The following is an 18,524-nucleotide window of genomic DNA, read 5'->3' on the forward strand; positions in this document are numbered from 1 at the left end:
AGAAAACCACATAATCATCTCACTAGATGCTGATAAAGACTGTGACAAAAATATAGCACCCTTTCATGATAAAGTTCCTAGTGGTATCAGGGATACCAGGAAGATACCTGAACATGATAAAAACAATATACAGTAAACCAACAGCTAACATCAAACTAAATGGAGAAAAACTCTATACAATTCCTCTAAAATCAGGAGCAAGACAAGGCTGTCCACTGTCTCCATATCTCTGCAATATTGTACTTGATGTTCTAGCTAGAGCCATAAAACAAAAAAGGAGATCACAGGGCTACAAATAGGAAAAGAAAAAATCAAGCTTTCACTATTTGCAAATGATATGATAGTTTACATAAGTGACCCGAAAAACTCAGCAAGGCAAATCCTAGAGCTGATAAACACCTGCAGCAAAGTGTCAGGACACAAGGTTAACTCAAAAAAAATCGGTGTCCTATTATATACAGATGATAAAGTGGCTGAGAAAGAAATCAGAGAAACATCACCCTTTACAATAGCCATAAACAGCATCAAATGATGCTGAAAGAAATCACAGAGGATACCAGAAAATGGAAAGATCTCCCATGCTCTTTGATTGGTAGGATCAACATAATAAAAATAGCAATTTTGCCAAAAGCAGTCTACAGATTCAGTGCAATCCCTATCAAAATTCCGGCACAATTCTTCATATACCTTGAAAAAATAATCAACTTTATATGGAAAACAAAACACTCAGGATAGCCAAAACAACCCTATACAATAAAGGACCTATCGGAGGCATCACCGTACCTGACTTCAAGCTCTATTACAGAGCTATAGTCCTGCAAACTGCTTGGTATTGGAACAAAAATAAACAGGTAGACAATGGAAACGAATTGAAAACCCCGATTTTAACACACACACACACACATATGAATACTTGATTTTTCACAAAGAATATAAAATTATACAGTGGAAAAAGAAAGCACCTTCAACAAATGGTGCTGTCATAACTGAATATTGGCATGCAGAAGACTGCAGATAGATCTATGTCTATCACCTTGCACAAACTTATGTCCAAATGGATCAAAGACCTCCATATAAATCCAACCATACTGAATTTCTTAGAAGAGATATTATGAGATACTCTTCAACAAATTGGTACAGAGACCGCTTTCTGGACATAACACCTGAGATCAAAAATTAACAAATGGGATCTCTTGAAACTAAGAAGCTTCTGTAAGGCAAAGGAGACAGTCAATAAGACAAAAGGCAGCCCATAGTATGGGAAAAGATATTCACTAACCCCACATGTAACAGAAGGCTGAGCTCCAAAATTTACAATGAACTCAAGAAGCAAGACTCCAAAACACCAAAGGATACAGTTAAAAAGTGGGGTGCAGAACTAAATAGAGAATTCTCAAATGGGGAGTCTAAAATGGCTGAGAGACACTTAAGAAAGTGCTCAACATCCTTAGCCATCAGGGAAATGTAAGTCAAAACAACTCTGATATGCCATCTTACTCCTGTCAGAATGGCTAAATTCAAAAACACCAAATACAATTTATTCTGGAGAATATGCACAGAGAGGGGAACAATCCTTCACTGCTGGTGTGAGTGCTGACTCATACAGCCACTTTAGAAATCAATATGGAGATTCCTCAGAAAAATGGGAATCAGTCTACCACAAGACCCAGAAATTACACCCTTAGGCATCTGTCGAAAAATTGCAAATTATACAACAAGGACATCTGTTCCACTATTTTCATAGCAGCATTATTTATAATAGCCAGAATCTGGAAGCAACCTAGATTCCCCTCAACTGAAGAGTGGATAGAGAAAATGTGATACATTTACACAATGCAGTACTACTCAGCAGAAAAAATAAACAATGGAATCTTGAAGTTTGCAGGTAAATGGATGGCACTAGAAGAAACCATCCTAAGTGAGGAAACCCAGTCACAAAAAGACAAGCATTGTATATACTCACTTATATATGGATTTTAGACATGGATCAGGATAGTGCCAGTCTCGAGTTCCACTGTCAGGGAGTCTGGGAAACAGGAAAGTACCTAAGAGAGATATGCATGGTACCCCAGGGAAGAGGAATGAGGTAAGATCTTCTGAACAGATTAGAATCATGTTGAGAGGGGGAGGGGGAGTGGGAGCTGGGAACAATAGAGGGGGAGAAGAGGAGGAGAGAGTAGGTCATGGGGGAACATGAAGGTTGAGTAGGGGGTAGAATAGGTGGATAACAGAATGAGAAATACCATGATAGAAGGAGTCATAGGTTAGAAAAGAGATCTCACACAAGTAAGACATCTAGTGATCTAAAGTTATGACACCAATTGGCAAGCTAAGCAGTAGTGGAGATACCACCTTAAATGCCCATTTCTGATAATGAACTTGACATCTACAGTATATGCCATCCTAGAACCTTCATTCAGTGACTGATGGAAGCAGAGGCAAACACCCACAGTTAAACACTGCACTGATCCCATGGATCCCAGTGACAGAGAGAGAGGAGAGATGAGCAAATTGGCAAAAATGGGCTGTCAAAACCAGAAGAGACAGCTGATCTAAACAAGGAGGAGCTCTTGGACCCTAGACCGACAGCTGGGAGGGCAACATGGGACTGTTCCAGACTCCCTGAGTGTGAGAATCAGTGACGAGTTCTGAGCAAAAAATGAGGCCCTGGGCAGTAGATCAGTGTTTATCCCTGGCATACAAATGGACTTTGTGTGTCCATAACCCAAAGAGGGATTCTCTCTCAGCCTGGACCTTTAGGGGAATGCCTGGACCCTTCTGTGAGTGAAGTGACTAACTCTGGATATCCCCTATGTGGAAGGAAGTGGGCATAGGGTGGGAGACTGGGGGGGATGGTGGGGAGGTGTGGGAGTAAGGGAGGGAGAGGGAACTGGGATTGACATATGAAGCAAGCTATTTAAAATTAAAGTAATAAAAAAGTTTAAAAAGTCTAATTTGTGAGATATTAAGATTGCTACTCCCACTTGTCTCTTGGGTCCATTGGATTGGAAAATCTTTTCCAAACATTTAACTCTGTGGTAATGTCTGTCTTTGACGCTCAGCTGTGTTTCTTTTATGCAACAGACGGATAGGTTCTGTCTTCAAATCCATTCTTCTAGCCTGTGTCTTTTTATGGTTGTTTTAAGACCATTAATATTGAGGGATATTAATGGCCATTGATTGCTCATTCTTTGATTTGGAATGGTTATTGTTGTTGTTGGAATTATGTATGGGATTCCACCCCTTTTTTTCTTTTGGTTGTTGGTAAGGTGGGATTATCTAATTCCTACATTTTTCTGGTTGTAGTTAACTTCCTTTGGTTGTGAGTTTCCTTCCAGAACTTTCTGTAGGGCTGGGTTAGTGGATATATATTGTTTAAATCTAGGTTTGTCATGGAATATCTTGCTTTCTACATCTATAGTAGTCTGGGCTGGCATCCATGGTTTCTTAGTGTTGATAGAATATCTATCCAGGACCTTATGACTTTCAGAGTTTCCATGGAGAAGTCAGGTCCCCAGGTGCTGTTTCTCTTTGTGCAAAAGAAGACCAAGAATCTGGGGTCTGTAGGCTCCGGCCGGGAGGTGAGCCTCGATGGCAGTCCCCAGGCACAAGTCCTGTGGTTAGATAAGACCAGGAAACTCTGTTTCATAGGCTCGCTCTGGGAGGGTAGGCTCAGTGGCTGCCCCCAGGATGTCCCCAGGCACTGCAAGGCAGGCCAGGATACAGATCCCAGTTTACCTGGTCCCATTGGTGGAAAAAAAGACCAGGAATCTGGGGAGTGTAGGCTCACTCTGGGATGGGAGGCTCAGTGGCCATCCCCAGGCAGTCCCCAAGCACAAAACGTTGATAGGTTTTCATGTGGAACCATCCTTGCATCTCTGAGATGATGCCTACTTGATCATGGTGGATGATTTTTCTGTTGTGTTCTTGTATGTGATTTGCTCATATTTTATTTTGGATTTTTGTATCAATGTTCATGAGAGAGATTTGTCTGTAGTTCTCCTTCTTAGTTGTGTCTTTGTGTGGTTTGGGTACTAATGTAATTGTAACCTCATAAAAAGAGTTTGGCAACGAATCTCCTGCTCCTATTGTGTGAAACACTTTAGCAGTATTGGAAGCAACTCTTCTTTGAATTTCTGGTAGAATTCTTCACTGAAGCCATCTGGGCTTGGGCTGTTTTTGGTTGGGAGACTTTTGATGACTACTATTTCATTAGGTATTATAGGTCTGCTTATATTGCTTATCTCTTCTTAATTTAATTTGTTAAGTGATATCTATCCAGAAAATTGTCCATTTCCTTTAAATTTTTGAATTTTATGGAGTATATGTTTTCAAAGTATGACACAAAGATTCTCTGGATTTTGTTAATCTGTGTGTTCTCTCTCTGCCTTTTGGTTAGTGTGAATAAAGGTTTGTCTATCTTATTGGTTTTCCAGAAGAACCAACTCTTTGTTTCATTTATCATTTGTATTGTTACCTTTGTTTGTACTTTATTGATTTCAGCCCTCAATTTGATTATTTCCTGGCATCTACTCCTCCTGGATGAGTTTCCTTCTTTTTGTTCTAGAGATTCCAGGTATGCTGTTAATTCTTTATTGTGGCTATTCTTCAGCTTCTTCATGTGGGAACTTAGTTTTGTGAAATTTCCTCTTAACTCCACTTTCAGAGTGTCCCCCATGTTTCTGTGTTGTGTCTTCATTTTCATTGAATTCTAGGCAGTATTTAATTTCTTTATTTCTTCCTTGACTCAGAAGTGATGAAATTGAGCATTGTTTATTTTCCATGAGTTTGCATGGTTTTTTGTAATTTGTGTTGTTTTTGAATTATGATTTCAAACCAAGCTGATACGATAAGATCCAGGGGATTATTCCAACTATTTTTGTACTTGTTGAGGTTTGCTATATTGGCAAGTATGTGGTCAATTTTAGAGAAGTTTCCATATGGCACTGAAAAGAATGTATATTTACTTGTGTTTGGATGGAATTTTCTATTGATATCTGTTAAACCAAATTAGGTCATAACTTCTGTTAGTTGATTTGTTTCTTTGTTAAGTTTCTGTCTGGTAATTCTGTGGTGTTGAAGTCTCCCAGTATAAGTGCATATGGTTTTGTGTATGATTTGAGTTTTAGTAATGTTTCTTTTATGAATGTGGGTACCTTTGCATTTGTGGCATAGATATTCAGGATTAAGACTTCATCTTGATGGTTTTCTCCTGTGATGAATATGAAATGACATTCTTTACCTCTCTTGACTAATTGAAGTTTGAAATATAAGTTGTTAGATATTAGGAGAGTTACAGCAGCTTCTTTTCTTATGTATAATTGATCAGAAAATCTTTCCCTAACCCTTTATTATGAGGTGATGTCTGTCTTTGGAGTTGAGGCGTGTTTATTGTATGCCGCAGAAGAATTGATCCTGTCATCGTATCCATTCTGTTAGACTGTGTCTTTTTATAGGTGAGTTAAGACCACTGGTATTGAGGCATATTAATGACTGCTTATTGTTGATTCTTGCTACTCTTGGATTTGTTTTGGTTGTTTGTATTGCATGTGAATTTCCCCTATCTCCATTTTTTGATTTTTGGTAAAATGGGATTATGTATTGTCTATGTTTTTGCGAGTGTTGTTAACTACCTTGTGTTGGAGTTTTCCTTCCAGTACATTTTGTAGGGCTGGATTAGTGGACATGTATCACTTAAATTTTTTCATGGAATATCTTGTTTTCTCCATCTTTGGAGACTGAAAGTGTTGACAGCATTTTGGACTGGCATCCATGCATGGTCTCTTAGCGTGTGTAGAACATCTATCCATAACCTTTTGGCTTTCAGAGTTTCTTATTGCTGTAGCTGTAACTTCAAGGTTTATATTGAATAGACATGGAGAAATTGGGCAGCCTTGTCTTTTTTCTGATTCTAGAGAAACCATATTGTGTTTGCCTCCATTTAGTTTGATGTTGGCATTGGCTTGCTGTATATTTCCTTAATTGTGTGTTTTTATGTTCCTTTTATCCCTGGTCTCTCAAAGACCTTTATTGTGAAGTGCTGTTGGATTTTTTGAAGGCTTTTAAAGAATCTAATGAGATGATCATGTTCATTTTCTTCTTCCCATTAGTTTGTATTGTGACTGTTGTACTTTGCCAAGACAAGGTGGGACAGTCTGTCAGATATTCTAGGCCTGTAAGCAAAATATGGATGCTCCAGAATTACAGAGAAACCTTGGGGTGACTCTACAGACATCAAGATGTCTCTTTCATTTCTATAGTTTTGGAAGTTGTTTTCTCTAAACTTCCTGTTTACTTAGCTAGGATTATATCCTTCATGGGTCTTTGATAAAGGTTGAAGACTAGATAATTGTAGCATTTTTTCTTACCAAATTCTAAAAGAAACTTACAAAATAGATTACAATTTATAAGGTTGAGAGACATAATTGCTTAAGATGTTTATTTAATAAATATGTTACACAATGAATGTATTTTATCATATGAGACTGCTTTTCTCCACTATGCACTTTTTACAGCAGACCCTGAGCATCCCAAAGTCTAGCAATTCCTGAAATTTTTTCCATGAGTTCTGATGGTTGGCTATGTTTGATCCATAACCTAAGCTCTGAAATCCTTTTCATTTCTGTTTACCATATTGCCTTATTTATTTTTATTTGGAGACATAATCTTAATTTAAATCTTGTTCTATCCTTGTAAACATATGTATCTCAAGATTATAGATATTAGTCACCATGCTGGCTATATCTGAATGATAACTGATCAATTTCAACATGTAACTTTTCTCTGTTTAGTGCAAAATTGATAAAGAAATGCTGACATTCTAGTGTAGGATGAAAGGAGAGCTCACTGAAACAAGACTGGAAGACTGGTCTTTGAACTGACTCGGTTGGAGACCTCACATTTATACTCTCCAAAATTCTCTAATCGAACGGGATGTATTCTCAGTCCACACTTTGTTGGGGACAGAGTCATCCTCCTTGAGAGACGCAGGTGCTGGTTATTGAAGAACCAACGGATGGAGACATCAGAGTCAGGTGATACACAGGTGAATATCACAGATCTGTGTGATGAGACTACGCTGTTAGTGATTCGCACAAAGGGCTGTGCCACATGCTCTGTGAAGAAACAGAGGAGGGTAACAAATGATGGTAGTCCAGAGATTTCAACCATCCCTTCCTTAGTTCCTACTTAGTAAAGCCTCCAGAGGCAGAGTTTGGAACTGTGACTATAGATGGAGCATGTGTTTTGGTTCTTCTACCAATGAACTCTCTGACTCTGATTCAGACATTATTTTCTGTGACTGTTTCCCTATAATAGGACACATAGAGCATGATTATTGCCATGTCTCTGAATTAAGCTTAATTGTGAGTAATGATCTGACCCTGGGATGGGGAGATGCTCACATCAGCATCATCTGTTCCTATTTAGCTGCAGAAGAAAATTCCCCAAGAAGGACCCATGAGGAGAAGGAAGAATCTGGATTATCTGCCTCTGCTGTTTCTTCCCTTAATGCCTTCACCTGCCTGCGAAGACTCAAATGCCATCAGAACAAAGGGCAATGGCCCAGACAGCTGGCCATAGAGACTTAGGAGAAGGAGATACACAGGTGATCTAACTAACTGCAGCTGTCATGGCAGTACACAGCTGGTTCTATACTCTAAGGGATTTGGAGAGTCAGTAAAGACTTGTTCCCTGTCAGCTCTAAAAGGAAACCAGGACAGTGACAAAAATCTCCACAGCATTGTCTAGAATGCAGCCAGTGGCAAAGGTTTGGAGTCAGGGCTTCCTGGTGCTCTCCGTGCAGATCCCATGACTTCCTTCTGCAGTGTCTGTCTGACTCCCACAATGTTTATATTGAGGCTATTTGCATGGTGAGAGCCACAGAGCCTGCACTGAGCCTGGCACCCTTGTGATGAGTTGAGAATAGGTTCTCACTTGTGTAGGTAAAGACAGGTAGAGATTCTAACCTATACTTGATTGTTGATTGTTTCCCCAATGAGTGTCCAGCAGTAAGTGCCAAAACCTTATTGTGGGGACACAATGCAGTAATGGAAGAGAGCAGGCACAGTGAGAGTTACTTACTGTTTACATGGAATTGCACATATGCCTTTTCAATTTTGGAATCACTTTTCAAAATTTCTAGTGTGTACATTCCTGCATCTTTCTCAGTGATGTCCTGGAGCAGCAGGGTTCCATTGTCATACACAGTCTCTCTTTGGCTATATTGATTTCCCCAGGTGATGGTATCTAGTTCTCTGCTGTGTTCGACAATTTCAAAATGCGGAACACGATATATCGCCCTGTACCAAGTAAAGGCTTGGAAATCTTCTGGAAGATTATGAACTTTGAGAAGAACACTTTCTCCTTCAGCAGCATACATTGGCATTGGTTCTATCATGACTTGGGAAGAGGTGAGAGGGTTACAGCATGGAGAATGGGAGACTAAAAGGAAAAAGAGAAAAAAAGCCATCGTGTGGGGATTATTGTGCATAATGAAAAGATGGTGACATCCTTCTTGAGCAGATAGATGTGTCACTCTGGCTATATCAACTGGTGTGGATATGTCTGTGCCACTTAATCAAGGTGAGGAACATGACCTCCTCCCTTGCATGTGTGCCCCAAAATAATGTCATTTACTCATCATGAAACTCTCCCCTTATGTGTCTTCACAACTGTTCCCTTACTGCTCTCAGTCAGACATTACATATTTATCCACAATGAGGGTTCAGATGTGGCTTCCCATGATCTCTGCATGACTTGGATTTTCCATTTCCTTTGTGGCTCCAATCAAACCCTGAGGTCTCCCTATAGATGCTGTTGCTTCCCTGCCTGTCAACCCTTAGGACTGGGACTGGGTGGGATCAGGGAGCAGTCTGATCCTCATGGCAGACTCACATCTTTAAAAGCCTTGGGTCCTATGCTGGATTTTTTTATGTCACCTTGTCACAAGTGAGAGTAATTTGAAAGACAGGCCTCAGTTGAAAATGCCATCACCTGATTGGCCTGTGGGCAAGAATGTAGTCCAGTTTTTAAATTGAGGGGGTGAATTGAGAACACTGCAGTCAGTTCCAACCCTGAGCAAGCAGACATAGGTGATATAAGAGTGAAGGTTGAGAAAGCCCTACAGAGCAAGCCAGTAGGTAGCACTCCTCCATGGTATCTCTACAAGCTTCTGGATTTTATTTATTATACTCTGAATATGGAGGTAATATATGCTCCATTTTATCGGGATGTTCTAAATCTATTGTTCCCTATCAGCTTTGACAGGAAGCAAAAGTAGAGTACTGGAGAAGTACTTTCTTTGCTCAATTTATTATTGCCTTGCAAAGATGACAGGGCTCAGGGATCCCTGATCTAGAGGCCCAAGACACTGGGCTGACACTCATATTTTAGGTCTTCTTTGATGTAGGTGGGGTGAGAAGATGCATGCTGGTCTATGGCCATTTGTCTCTACCGTATTTGTTGTAAATTAAATGCACAAACTTCCATATGGAGACACCTTGTGAAGGGAAATGAGACCAGGCCAGCCATGACAGCTCTGTGTGTCTAAGCCCCACCCAGCACTGAACAATCACAGAGAATCACTTACTGTCCACCTGGAGTTGCACGTGTGCTTCTTCACTTTTCATATCTGTACTCATAATTCGTAGGGTGTACAATCCAGTGTCACTCTGAGTGACGTTGTGAAGCAGCAGGGATCCATCACTGTTCAACGTCTCTCTGCCACTGTAAGCAGGCCCTGTAATACTTGATTTGCTGCCTTTTGTGTATCGGGCAATCTCATTTTTCCAGAACACAGATATGCCTTTGAACCAGACAAAACCTTCAAGATTCTCCGGGAGATTGTGAATAAGTAGAGTAACATTCCCCCCTTCAGCAACACTGGGTGGCACTGATTCAATTGTGGGTTGGGCAGAGGTGGCATGGCGCCCGCAGTTCCAAAGGAAATCTAGAATTTAAGAGAGAGATCCATGTAAATTGAGACATTTGTATTTGACTAAGATGAGGCCCTGTGTCCTGAGCAGCTGTGTTCATTGCTCAGCTTATGTTTGTGTGTGAGAGTCAACCTCTCCCACTAGGTGGGTGTCAAAACATGACCTTCTTGTTCTCAGTGTCCCCACACTGGTCATTTCCACTGTATGTCTCCCTTTCTTCAGGTGTCAATATTGCCCCTGCTTATTGTCATCAGACCCCTGCTCTCATTTACAATGGATGCCTGCTCTACATCTTATACAGACCCTGTCTTCACTCTCTGACTTTTTGGTTGTTCTGCTCTTCTTGTGCTTGTAGCTAACACCTGAATTCACCTTCTAGCTTCATTTGCTTCAAGTCCACTTGAACTGGAGCAACATAAGAATCATAAATTGTCTAAGAATCTAAGCAATAGTGGAGAGGTTACCTTCAATGCCCTTCCCCTATAATGAGATTGATGACTGCCTTATAAGCTATCCTAGAGCCTTCATCCAGCAGCTGATGCAAGCAGAAGCAGAGATCCACAGCTAAACACTGAGCTGAACTCCTAGAACCCAGTTGTAGAGAGGAAGGAATGAGAAGCAAAGTCGTCAAGACCAGGCTGGGGAAACACACAGAAATAGCTGACCTGAACAATTGGGAGCTCATGGTCCCCAGACTGACAGCTGGGAAACAATCATAGAGCCAAACCAGGACCACTGAACATAGGTGTCATTTAGGAGGCTTGGACAATCTATGGGGCCTCTGGTATTGGATTAGTATTTATCCCTAGTGTACAAATGGACTTTGGGAACTCATTCCCAGATAGGAATCCTTCCTAGAAGGATACTAGCTCAGCCTAGACACAATGGAGAGGGCCTAGGTCCCACCCCAAATTATGTGACAGATTTTAATGATCCCCCACGGAAGGCATCAACCTCCCTGGGGAGCAGAAATGGGATGGACATGGGAGAATGTGAGAGAGCAGAAATTTGGATTGATATGTAAAATAGGGTTGTTCATAATTTAAATGAAAAGAACCATAAGCTGCCTTGTTTCTTTTTTTAAAAAAATGCTGCCTACTCCCTTCCTCTTTACCCACTACCCCCCCTCGCCCTGTTCCCCATCCATTCAGAGGATCTTGTCTCCATCCTCTTCTCTTGGGTACTATGTATATATGCATATCTAAGGGAGTTGGTCATGGGGGAACAGGAAGTTGAGGGGGTGGGGGTAGAATAGGGGGAAGAGGGAATCATAGGATCAAAGACAGATCAGGCACCAGAGTGACCTCGAGTGATCTAAAGGTATAACATCAATTGGCAAGCTAAGCAATAGTGGAAGGACCACCTCGAATGCCCATTCCTGATAATGAACTTGATGGCTATAACTATCCGGGAGCCTTCATCCTGGGACTGATGGAAGCAGAGGCAAACACACATCTAAGCACTGAACTGAACCCAAGGAACCCAGCGACAGAGAGAGAGGAATGATGAGCAAATTGGCAAAGAATGGGCTGGCAAAACCAGCAGAGACAGCTGATCTGATCAGGGGAGTGCTCTTAGACCCCAGACCGACAGTGGGGAGGCCAGAATGGGACTGATCTGGACCCCCCCAAATGTGAGTGTCAGTGAGAAGGCCTGGACAACCTATGGGGCTCTGAGCTGTGGATCAGTGTCTATTCCTGGTATACAATCTGTCTTCATGTGCCTATAGCACAAAGAGAGATGCTCTCTCAGCCTGGACTCTTAGGGGAGTGCCTTGACCCTACCAAGAGTAAAATGATAGACTCTAGACATCCCCTATGTGGAAGTATGTGGCAATAGGGTGGGAGGGAGGGTGGAAGGGGAGTGCGGGAGGAGGGGAGGGAGAGGGAACTGGGATTGACATGTAAAACAAGCTATTTAAAATTAAAAAAAAAAACTAAAAAAAAAGAAAATAAATAAGAGATGAAACCAAAAAAAAATGCTGCCTAGAAAAAAATCTCAGATCCATGTGGAGACTAAAATATTGAATGGTGTCCTAGACCCCAGTATGACCAAGGATTCATTTAAGAAACTCATAGGTTTAGGGATATAGTATTGGATCATCCCATTTCCTTGATGTTTTCCACATGTTTACATATTATACTTGTGCATGAGTAGTGTAAGGGCTAGTTTAGTGTGTGTGTGTGTGTGTGTGTCTGTGTATGTGTGTGTGTGGGTGTATCCTGGACACAGTACTTAAGTGGAGGTCAGACGCCTTACATTCATTGCTCCCAGCTTGTCAGACAAAGAAGTAAATGCCTGTATCTATTGGACCACATCACTGAGCCATATCAGCTTGACTTTCAGTTGAGTTCTCAAGCTGAGAGCATCAGTCTTCAGAATTTTGCGACCATGCTTACTAACTTTGTGTAAGAATTAAATCTCCCCACCCTTTCTGTTTAATATTCAATGAGAGCATCCTAATGCTGACATTCTCTCACTCTCTATCTTCTCCCTTACCAACATTGAGACTCCTCTCATGTTTTTGTGCCACTGAGGAGACTACAGACAATGTGTCAGATTGTCTCCTCCCACACACTGGACTCCTCATTCATGAATGTGGTGCCCCCCTGATATGTGATGCAGCCTTTTGTAAAGGAGTACTGATGGCGTTTCCATTGTCTCAGTAGCTTGGCCTGTCATCCCTCTGAGGTATGCCTGCTCCAGCACAACTCACAAACTCTACTGGCCTTCCCCCATCTAAGCTCAGTCTCTCACTGGAAGGAGCATGTCCCAGAGTCCCATCAGCTGAGAATGGGTCTGTGTTCCCAACAACGCTTTTCCACTCCAGTTTCTGTGCTGCCCCGATGTGCCTTCCCCATTCTTTATGTTTCTGTCCTCTAGAACACACAGTGAGAGTTGAGGGTAATGGCGATTCCTGTGACACAAGATAGTAGTGTTGACCATGGGACTGCACTCTGCTGTGTCCTGGCCAAGGTTTGTCAGCATCAAAAAGGGGGAAATCTGCACAACTGCATGACAAAAAACCCAGAAATGTACCCAGTCTGCCCCGTGTTTACAATGTTCTGGAAACATGGAACTTGATCCCAGCAGGAAGGTGACAAAACTGCCTTTGAGGCTACAAATGGACCAGGTGAGTGATGTCAGACTGGGCTCACAGTGGGGTTAAATGCCTATGATGTATCAAGAGTCTCACATCTTGGGTGTGTGTTAGGAGGTAACTTGATTCCTGGAAAAGGGCTGTAAGGTCCTTCATCCTGTGCAAGATTTTGAAGATCATGCTCTCATTTCCTATGTTTTCTGAGCTGTGTAATGAGTCTAACCATGTGCTCCAAGACCTTTCTGAAATGCCTTGGACTTCTACATTGTATATCTCTCATGGATGTCATGTATTTCCCAAAGAAAACACATGAAATGGGAAACAGAACAAGATCTAGCAGTATAGCAGGCAAATTAGATAGCCAGTAAGTCTAACAATGCTGTTACCATGATATCCAGGTCTGAAAAAACAGGGGTGGATCCAGGCTACTAGGTACATTCCTGGTTCAGACAAATATTTTCTGCTAGTTCCTTGTGTATCTGATGACATCCTGGTAATCGCTGGGGGAACTACAGCTCACGTCCATGAAGCTGTCAGATTAGTATAGACTGTAGCCATTTGCCTGCAGGAGAGAGTTCTCTGAGCTGGACCCAAGGACAAGCACTTGGAAGGAAAAACCATGTCCTGTGTCCCTCTCTTATATACCCAACAGGACAATTAACTAATGGCCTGGATACCTATTGAGCTATATTCCCCTGTTAACTCCCTGAAAGAGATAGCTCAGGCAATGTTCTTATGACAGTCATAAGACATTGACTAGTAGGAAGTACTGTTCCCTGTCATCAGGAAATCAAAATCCAACACTTTTAAAATGCTTCTCATGGACACCTGGATTTGACTTTGGGACAAAGATTTGGAGCACGGCATCCTGGTATTCACATCTCTGTGAGGGCCCCTACATTTTCCACAACCAGGCACAATGTTGATTCCTGAGGAGTATCTCTCGAGGAAACATTCCTGGTAAGAACCCCTAGAGTCTAGATAGGGGCTGATATCCCTGGCTGAGTTACACATCATGCATCCAACTATGTGCAAGGTAAAATCAAAGGAAGGATTCTGACCTATTTCCTTTATTCTACACCATATGTGTCTTGCACTAAATTCTCAAGCCCCAACATGGGGCACAGTGCACAGGGAAGGTAGGCACAGACCATTCTCCTGTCTGTGACCAGTGAAATGAGCCACACCCAGCTCACAGAGCTCACAATGAATCACTTACCCTGCACGTGGAGGTACGTGGATGTTGTTGATACAATTTTTATATGTTCATTATAGGTTCGTATGGTATAGAATCCCGTGTCCTTCTCAGTGAGCTTTTCGATCAGCAGGGATCCATTGCGATATATTGTCTCTCTACCACTGTGCACAGGCCCTGGCCCACTTACATTGTTGAACAGTCCATATAGTGCAATTGCGTCTTTCATGTTTGTTAGCCCTTTGAACCAGGCTAATATTTGAGCATTTTCTGGCAGATCATGGACAAGAAAAAGGACATCATCTCCTTTGGCCACTAGGGGTGGCACTGATTCAATGGTCACAGTCACATGGGCAGTGTTGGAGAGGTGGCAGAAGATTAAAAGGGAGGCTAGAAGAGAATTGAGAAAACTCACCAAAATTAGACAGGTGTGATCACCATTCAACTTTGGTGTGTGAGTCAGGGTTGCCCACCCTCTTTGCAGACATGAGCAACATGCGTTTAATTGATTTAGTGTCTGAGTGGATTAGTTACTCTCTTAGGAATTCTCTGTTCAGCTATTTCTCCACCCTGCAGTGTCCCAAATCTCTCCTCACATAGAGTATGTGGATTGAGGGGCATGCCTCTCTGATATCCTCCTCTGGAGAGTCCTCACCTTTTGCTGTTTTTCTCCATTACCAGATATACTGACATCAGGTCCACTAGAACCAGGGCTTTTTTGTTTGTTTGCTATGCTTCATTTTTGGTTTTGGTCTGGTTTCTTTTTTTGAGACAGGGTTTCTCTGTGCAGCTTCTCTCTCCTGGTACTTGCTCTGAAGACTAGGCTGGCCTTGAACTCACAGGGATCACCTGACCCTGCGTGCCAAGTATTGGGATTAAAGGTATGTACCGCACTGCAGTACAAAAAGTGATTTGTAAGAGCAGGATTAGTCTGGCCTTTTTGGAAGTTTCAGTTCCTGGAAAAGACTCAGATACAACTGGAAAAAGAAAAATAGGAAGGAAGGAAGAGCGGGTTTCTACAGATTTCTCTTCATAGTTCCTAGGTTTGGAGCTTATGACAATAATAATATTCAAGTGTGGAAGAAATTGTTTTAGATTTCATTACGTAAATATATTTTGTGTATAAGAAAAGGCTGGTGTCTCCTTGTGCACATATGAAGATGTATGCCACAAATGTGTGTGTGTGTGTGTCAGGGTGTGTGTGTGTGTGCACACCACAGCACCTTTGTAGAGGGCAGAATAGAACCTGCAGGAGTCTGTTCTCTCCATCATCCACTGTGGGGGAAACTAAGGATTGGATTCATGTTATAATAACTTCACACACTGAGATGTCTCGCTAGCCCTCCCTGTTTGATTTCTGTTTCAAGGATCATACTGTTGTTTGGGAAGAGCTGCCTTCAGAACATTGCAGCCACTGTAATTCACAGTGAATATGGGATGTTTGAAGCTTTTTTCTTACCACCATCACCTCCTGTCCCCTGAGAGATTCAGGCTGCTGAGCGTCTGTCCCTCACTCTGCCTTCTGCATCATAACCGAAAACAAAAGCCTTGAGTCTCCTCTGAAGTTCCTGTCCTCTTCAAGAGGCTCAAGTCTGCTTCTGAGATTCCCTCCTCACACAGTCAGAGAATGGTTACCCTTACCTGTGAGCAGAAGCCCCTGCCAGGGGTTACACCCCTTGCAGAGATGAACGGAGGACTCCTCCATCAATCTTCTCACTTGCTGTCCTCCCTCTGAGGAGAAGAGCCTCATCTCCAACACAGAACTCAGGCTCTGCTCTCCTTCCTCCTCAGACTGGAGTACTTCCTAGAATCCAATGGGCTATGAGTGATGGGGTTGGAATCAAATGCCTTCCATCCTCTGCACTGATCTGCATCCCTCTCAACTTCCCTTTATGTTTCTCCTCCAAGCAATACACATGAGCCACAGTGCTGATAAGCATCTCCATTTCCTCAGAGAACAATGACTCATCCTAGGGCTGACACCTGCTGTGTCCTTGCTTTGGGTCAACATCAGAGAAGCATCCATCATGCTTGTGACACATAGAACAAGCTAAGAACTCAGTATGCCCTGTGTTCTCAATGCTGTGGGAAGGTGGGATTTACTTAATACCAGGTGGAAAGTGACAGGGAAGTTTCTGAGGGCTGGAAAGAAAGCAGCTGGGTGATAACTAGGGATGAAGATCAGTCCTTTATCACTAATTTCAACAGTCAATTTATAGATCCAGGAGAAATGCCTAGAGTCATGTGCTCAGTGTTGGGGAAGAGGTGACCTGTGTGTCTTTGAAAGGACCGTGGACTATACCTTATGGAGGGTTTCAAGGCAACACTTAGCATTATGTGTTGGCTGAGTCTAAGTCCTCCCTGATCTTCCTGGGTCACCTTTGTCCTTTTCCTACTTGATTCCCTGGTGGTAATCCTGCTTTTCCCTAAGAGAGATGCCATGAGGGAGGAGACTGTTACGGTCCCCATGAAAAAAGATGTACTCAGAGAAAAGAAAGAGCTAGTAGTTTAGGGCAGGGTTTAGACAGGTTTGTAGATTTTTCCTGGGAAACCCTGGACTAAAGTTGGAATTAGTGTGAATCCAGAGGAAGGGCAATCGCAGTAGGAACGTTGTGCTTAGGAAATTTCAGAGGAAAGTCCTAGGAAATACCTCTTGAGATTAAAAAAAGGGACACATCTGGGACTGGTGGAATGCCTTCTATCCAAGCACTCATGAGGCAGAGATAGGTGGGTCTTTTACATCCAGGTCAGCCGTGTCTATAGGATTACATGAAATCCTGTCTAGTTAAAAAAATAGAGGACATTAATATAGTGTACCACACACGCACTTTCTGACCAATGATGGTTATCTAAATACGACATTTTCTCTGCACAGAGGTTTACTTCTGAGCACAAATCACAATTATTCAAAGTGATGTGTCTTCCCTATATACTGTCCTATTTCTATTTGTGATAAAACATCCTGAAAAAGACCAGTTTAGGAGGGTAGATTCAATTTCCTTTTTGGGGCTGTGTTATATTGTAGCACTGAAGGAAGTCAAGGCATAAAACATGATGCTTGCTGGATCATTCCAAGGCTCACAGTCTAGCTCATGCTCAGCTAGCTTCTTGTACAGCCAAGGACCATCTGCATAGGAATGATGCTTCCCACAGTGGTCTGTTACCACGTCCAGCATCAATTAACAGAATTATTCACAGAAATGTACAGCCTGTCCAGTCTTGGTTGAGACACTATTTTCTTTTTTTTAATGCTGCTTTTGGTTTATTTATTTTTTTCACCATGACCAAAGTTTTCTTTCCCTCTTACCCTGCCAGCCCCTCTGCCACTTACTCCTTTCCACTGACCCACCTGCCTGTTTTTGTGCCAATACAATGTAGTTTTTAATACTGTAGCTCTATAGCAGATCTTGAAATCAGAGATGGTAATACTTTCAAAAGTTCCCTTATTATACAGGATAATTTTTAGCTAACTTGATTTTTTTGTCTTTCCATAAGAAGATGAGTGTTGTTCTTTGAAGGTCTTTCAAGAATTGTGGTGTAACTTTGATTTGGGAGTACATTGTATCTGTAGATTGCTTTTGGTAAGACGGCCACTTTTTACTGTGGTAATCCTATCACTCCATGAGCATGGGAGATCTTTCAATCTCATATCTTCTTCTCATTCTTTCCTCAAAAACCTGAAGCTCTTGCAATAATGGTCTTTCACATGCTTGATGTCTTAGTTAGTAGTTCTATTGTTGTTAAAATATAACATAATCATGGCCAAGCTTATAAAAAAGCATATCTGATTAGGACAGGTCACTTACAGTTTCAGAGGTTCAGTCCATTACCATTATTTCGAAGAGCATGGCAGAGTGGAGACAGTTATGTGCTTGAGAAGTAGCTGAGAAACCTGTGTCTTCCAGGCAGCAAGAAACAGTCTGTCTGTCTGTCTGTCACAAAAGCAAAGCTTGTATAAAAGAGACCTTGAAGCCCACCCCTGCAGTGAAACACTTCATGCAATAAGGCTATGCCTACTTCAGTAAGGCCACACCTCCTAATAGTGTCACTTGCTTTGGGTACCATTTTGTTCAAACGGCCTCACTTGATTAGAGTTACACTAAGATATTTTCTAATATTTGTGGATACTGTTCTAGCCTTGATTTTTTCTCTGTCCATTTATCATCTGTATTCAGGAGGACACTGATTTTTTTTAGTTACTTTCAATTTCCTACATGTATTTACCAGCTCTTGAGTTTCCCTGGTAGATGTTTTTGGCTCAGTTATGTATACAATCATAGCATCTGCAAATAGT

The 18,524-nt window shown here is 41.9% G+C and overlaps 1 protein-coding gene across 1 annotated transcript; it reads right to left on the reverse strand.

Moving 5' to 3' along the window:
• Positions 1-6,819: 6,819 nt before the first annotated feature.
• On the reverse strand, positions 6,820-16,009 carry LOC101840132 (pregnancy-specific glycoprotein 22-like). The gene is made up of 5 exons (XM_005081892.2): positions 15,872-16,009; positions 14,255-14,620; positions 9,590-9,949; positions 8,083-8,442; positions 6,820-7,115 (listed from the first exon to the last, which is right to left on the reverse strand). The coding sequence occupies exons 1-5, from the start codon at positions 15,978-15,980 to the stop codon at positions 6,844-6,846; spliced, it is 1,467 nt and encodes a 488-aa protein (XP_005081949.2). The 5' UTR covers positions 15,981-16,009; the 3' UTR covers positions 6,820-6,843.
• Between the last annotated feature and the right edge of the window lie 2,515 nt (positions 16,010-18,524).

The sequence above is a fragment of the Mesocricetus auratus genome, unplaced genomic scaffold (genome assembly GCF_017639785.1).
Source record: "Mesocricetus auratus isolate SY011 unplaced genomic scaffold, BCM_Maur_2.0 Super-Scaffold_100046, whole genome shotgun sequence".
NCBI classification, from domain to species: Eukaryota; Metazoa; Chordata; class Mammalia; order Rodentia; family Cricetidae; genus Mesocricetus; species Mesocricetus auratus.

Coding starts and splice junctions, on each gene's coding strand:
- LOC101840132 (XM_005081892.2), bottom strand. CDS start 15,980: ATGAGGCTCTTCTCCTCAGAGGGAGGACAGCAAGTGAGAAGATTGATG. Junction 14,621..15,871: donor GCAGGGGCTTCTGCTCACAG/GTAAGGGTAACC, acceptor ATTCTCTTCTAG/CCTCCCTTTTAATCTTCTGC. Junction 8,443..9,589: donor CGTGCAACTCCAGGTGGACA/GTAAGTGATTCT, acceptor TTTTCCTTTTAG/TCTCCCATTCTCCATGCTGT.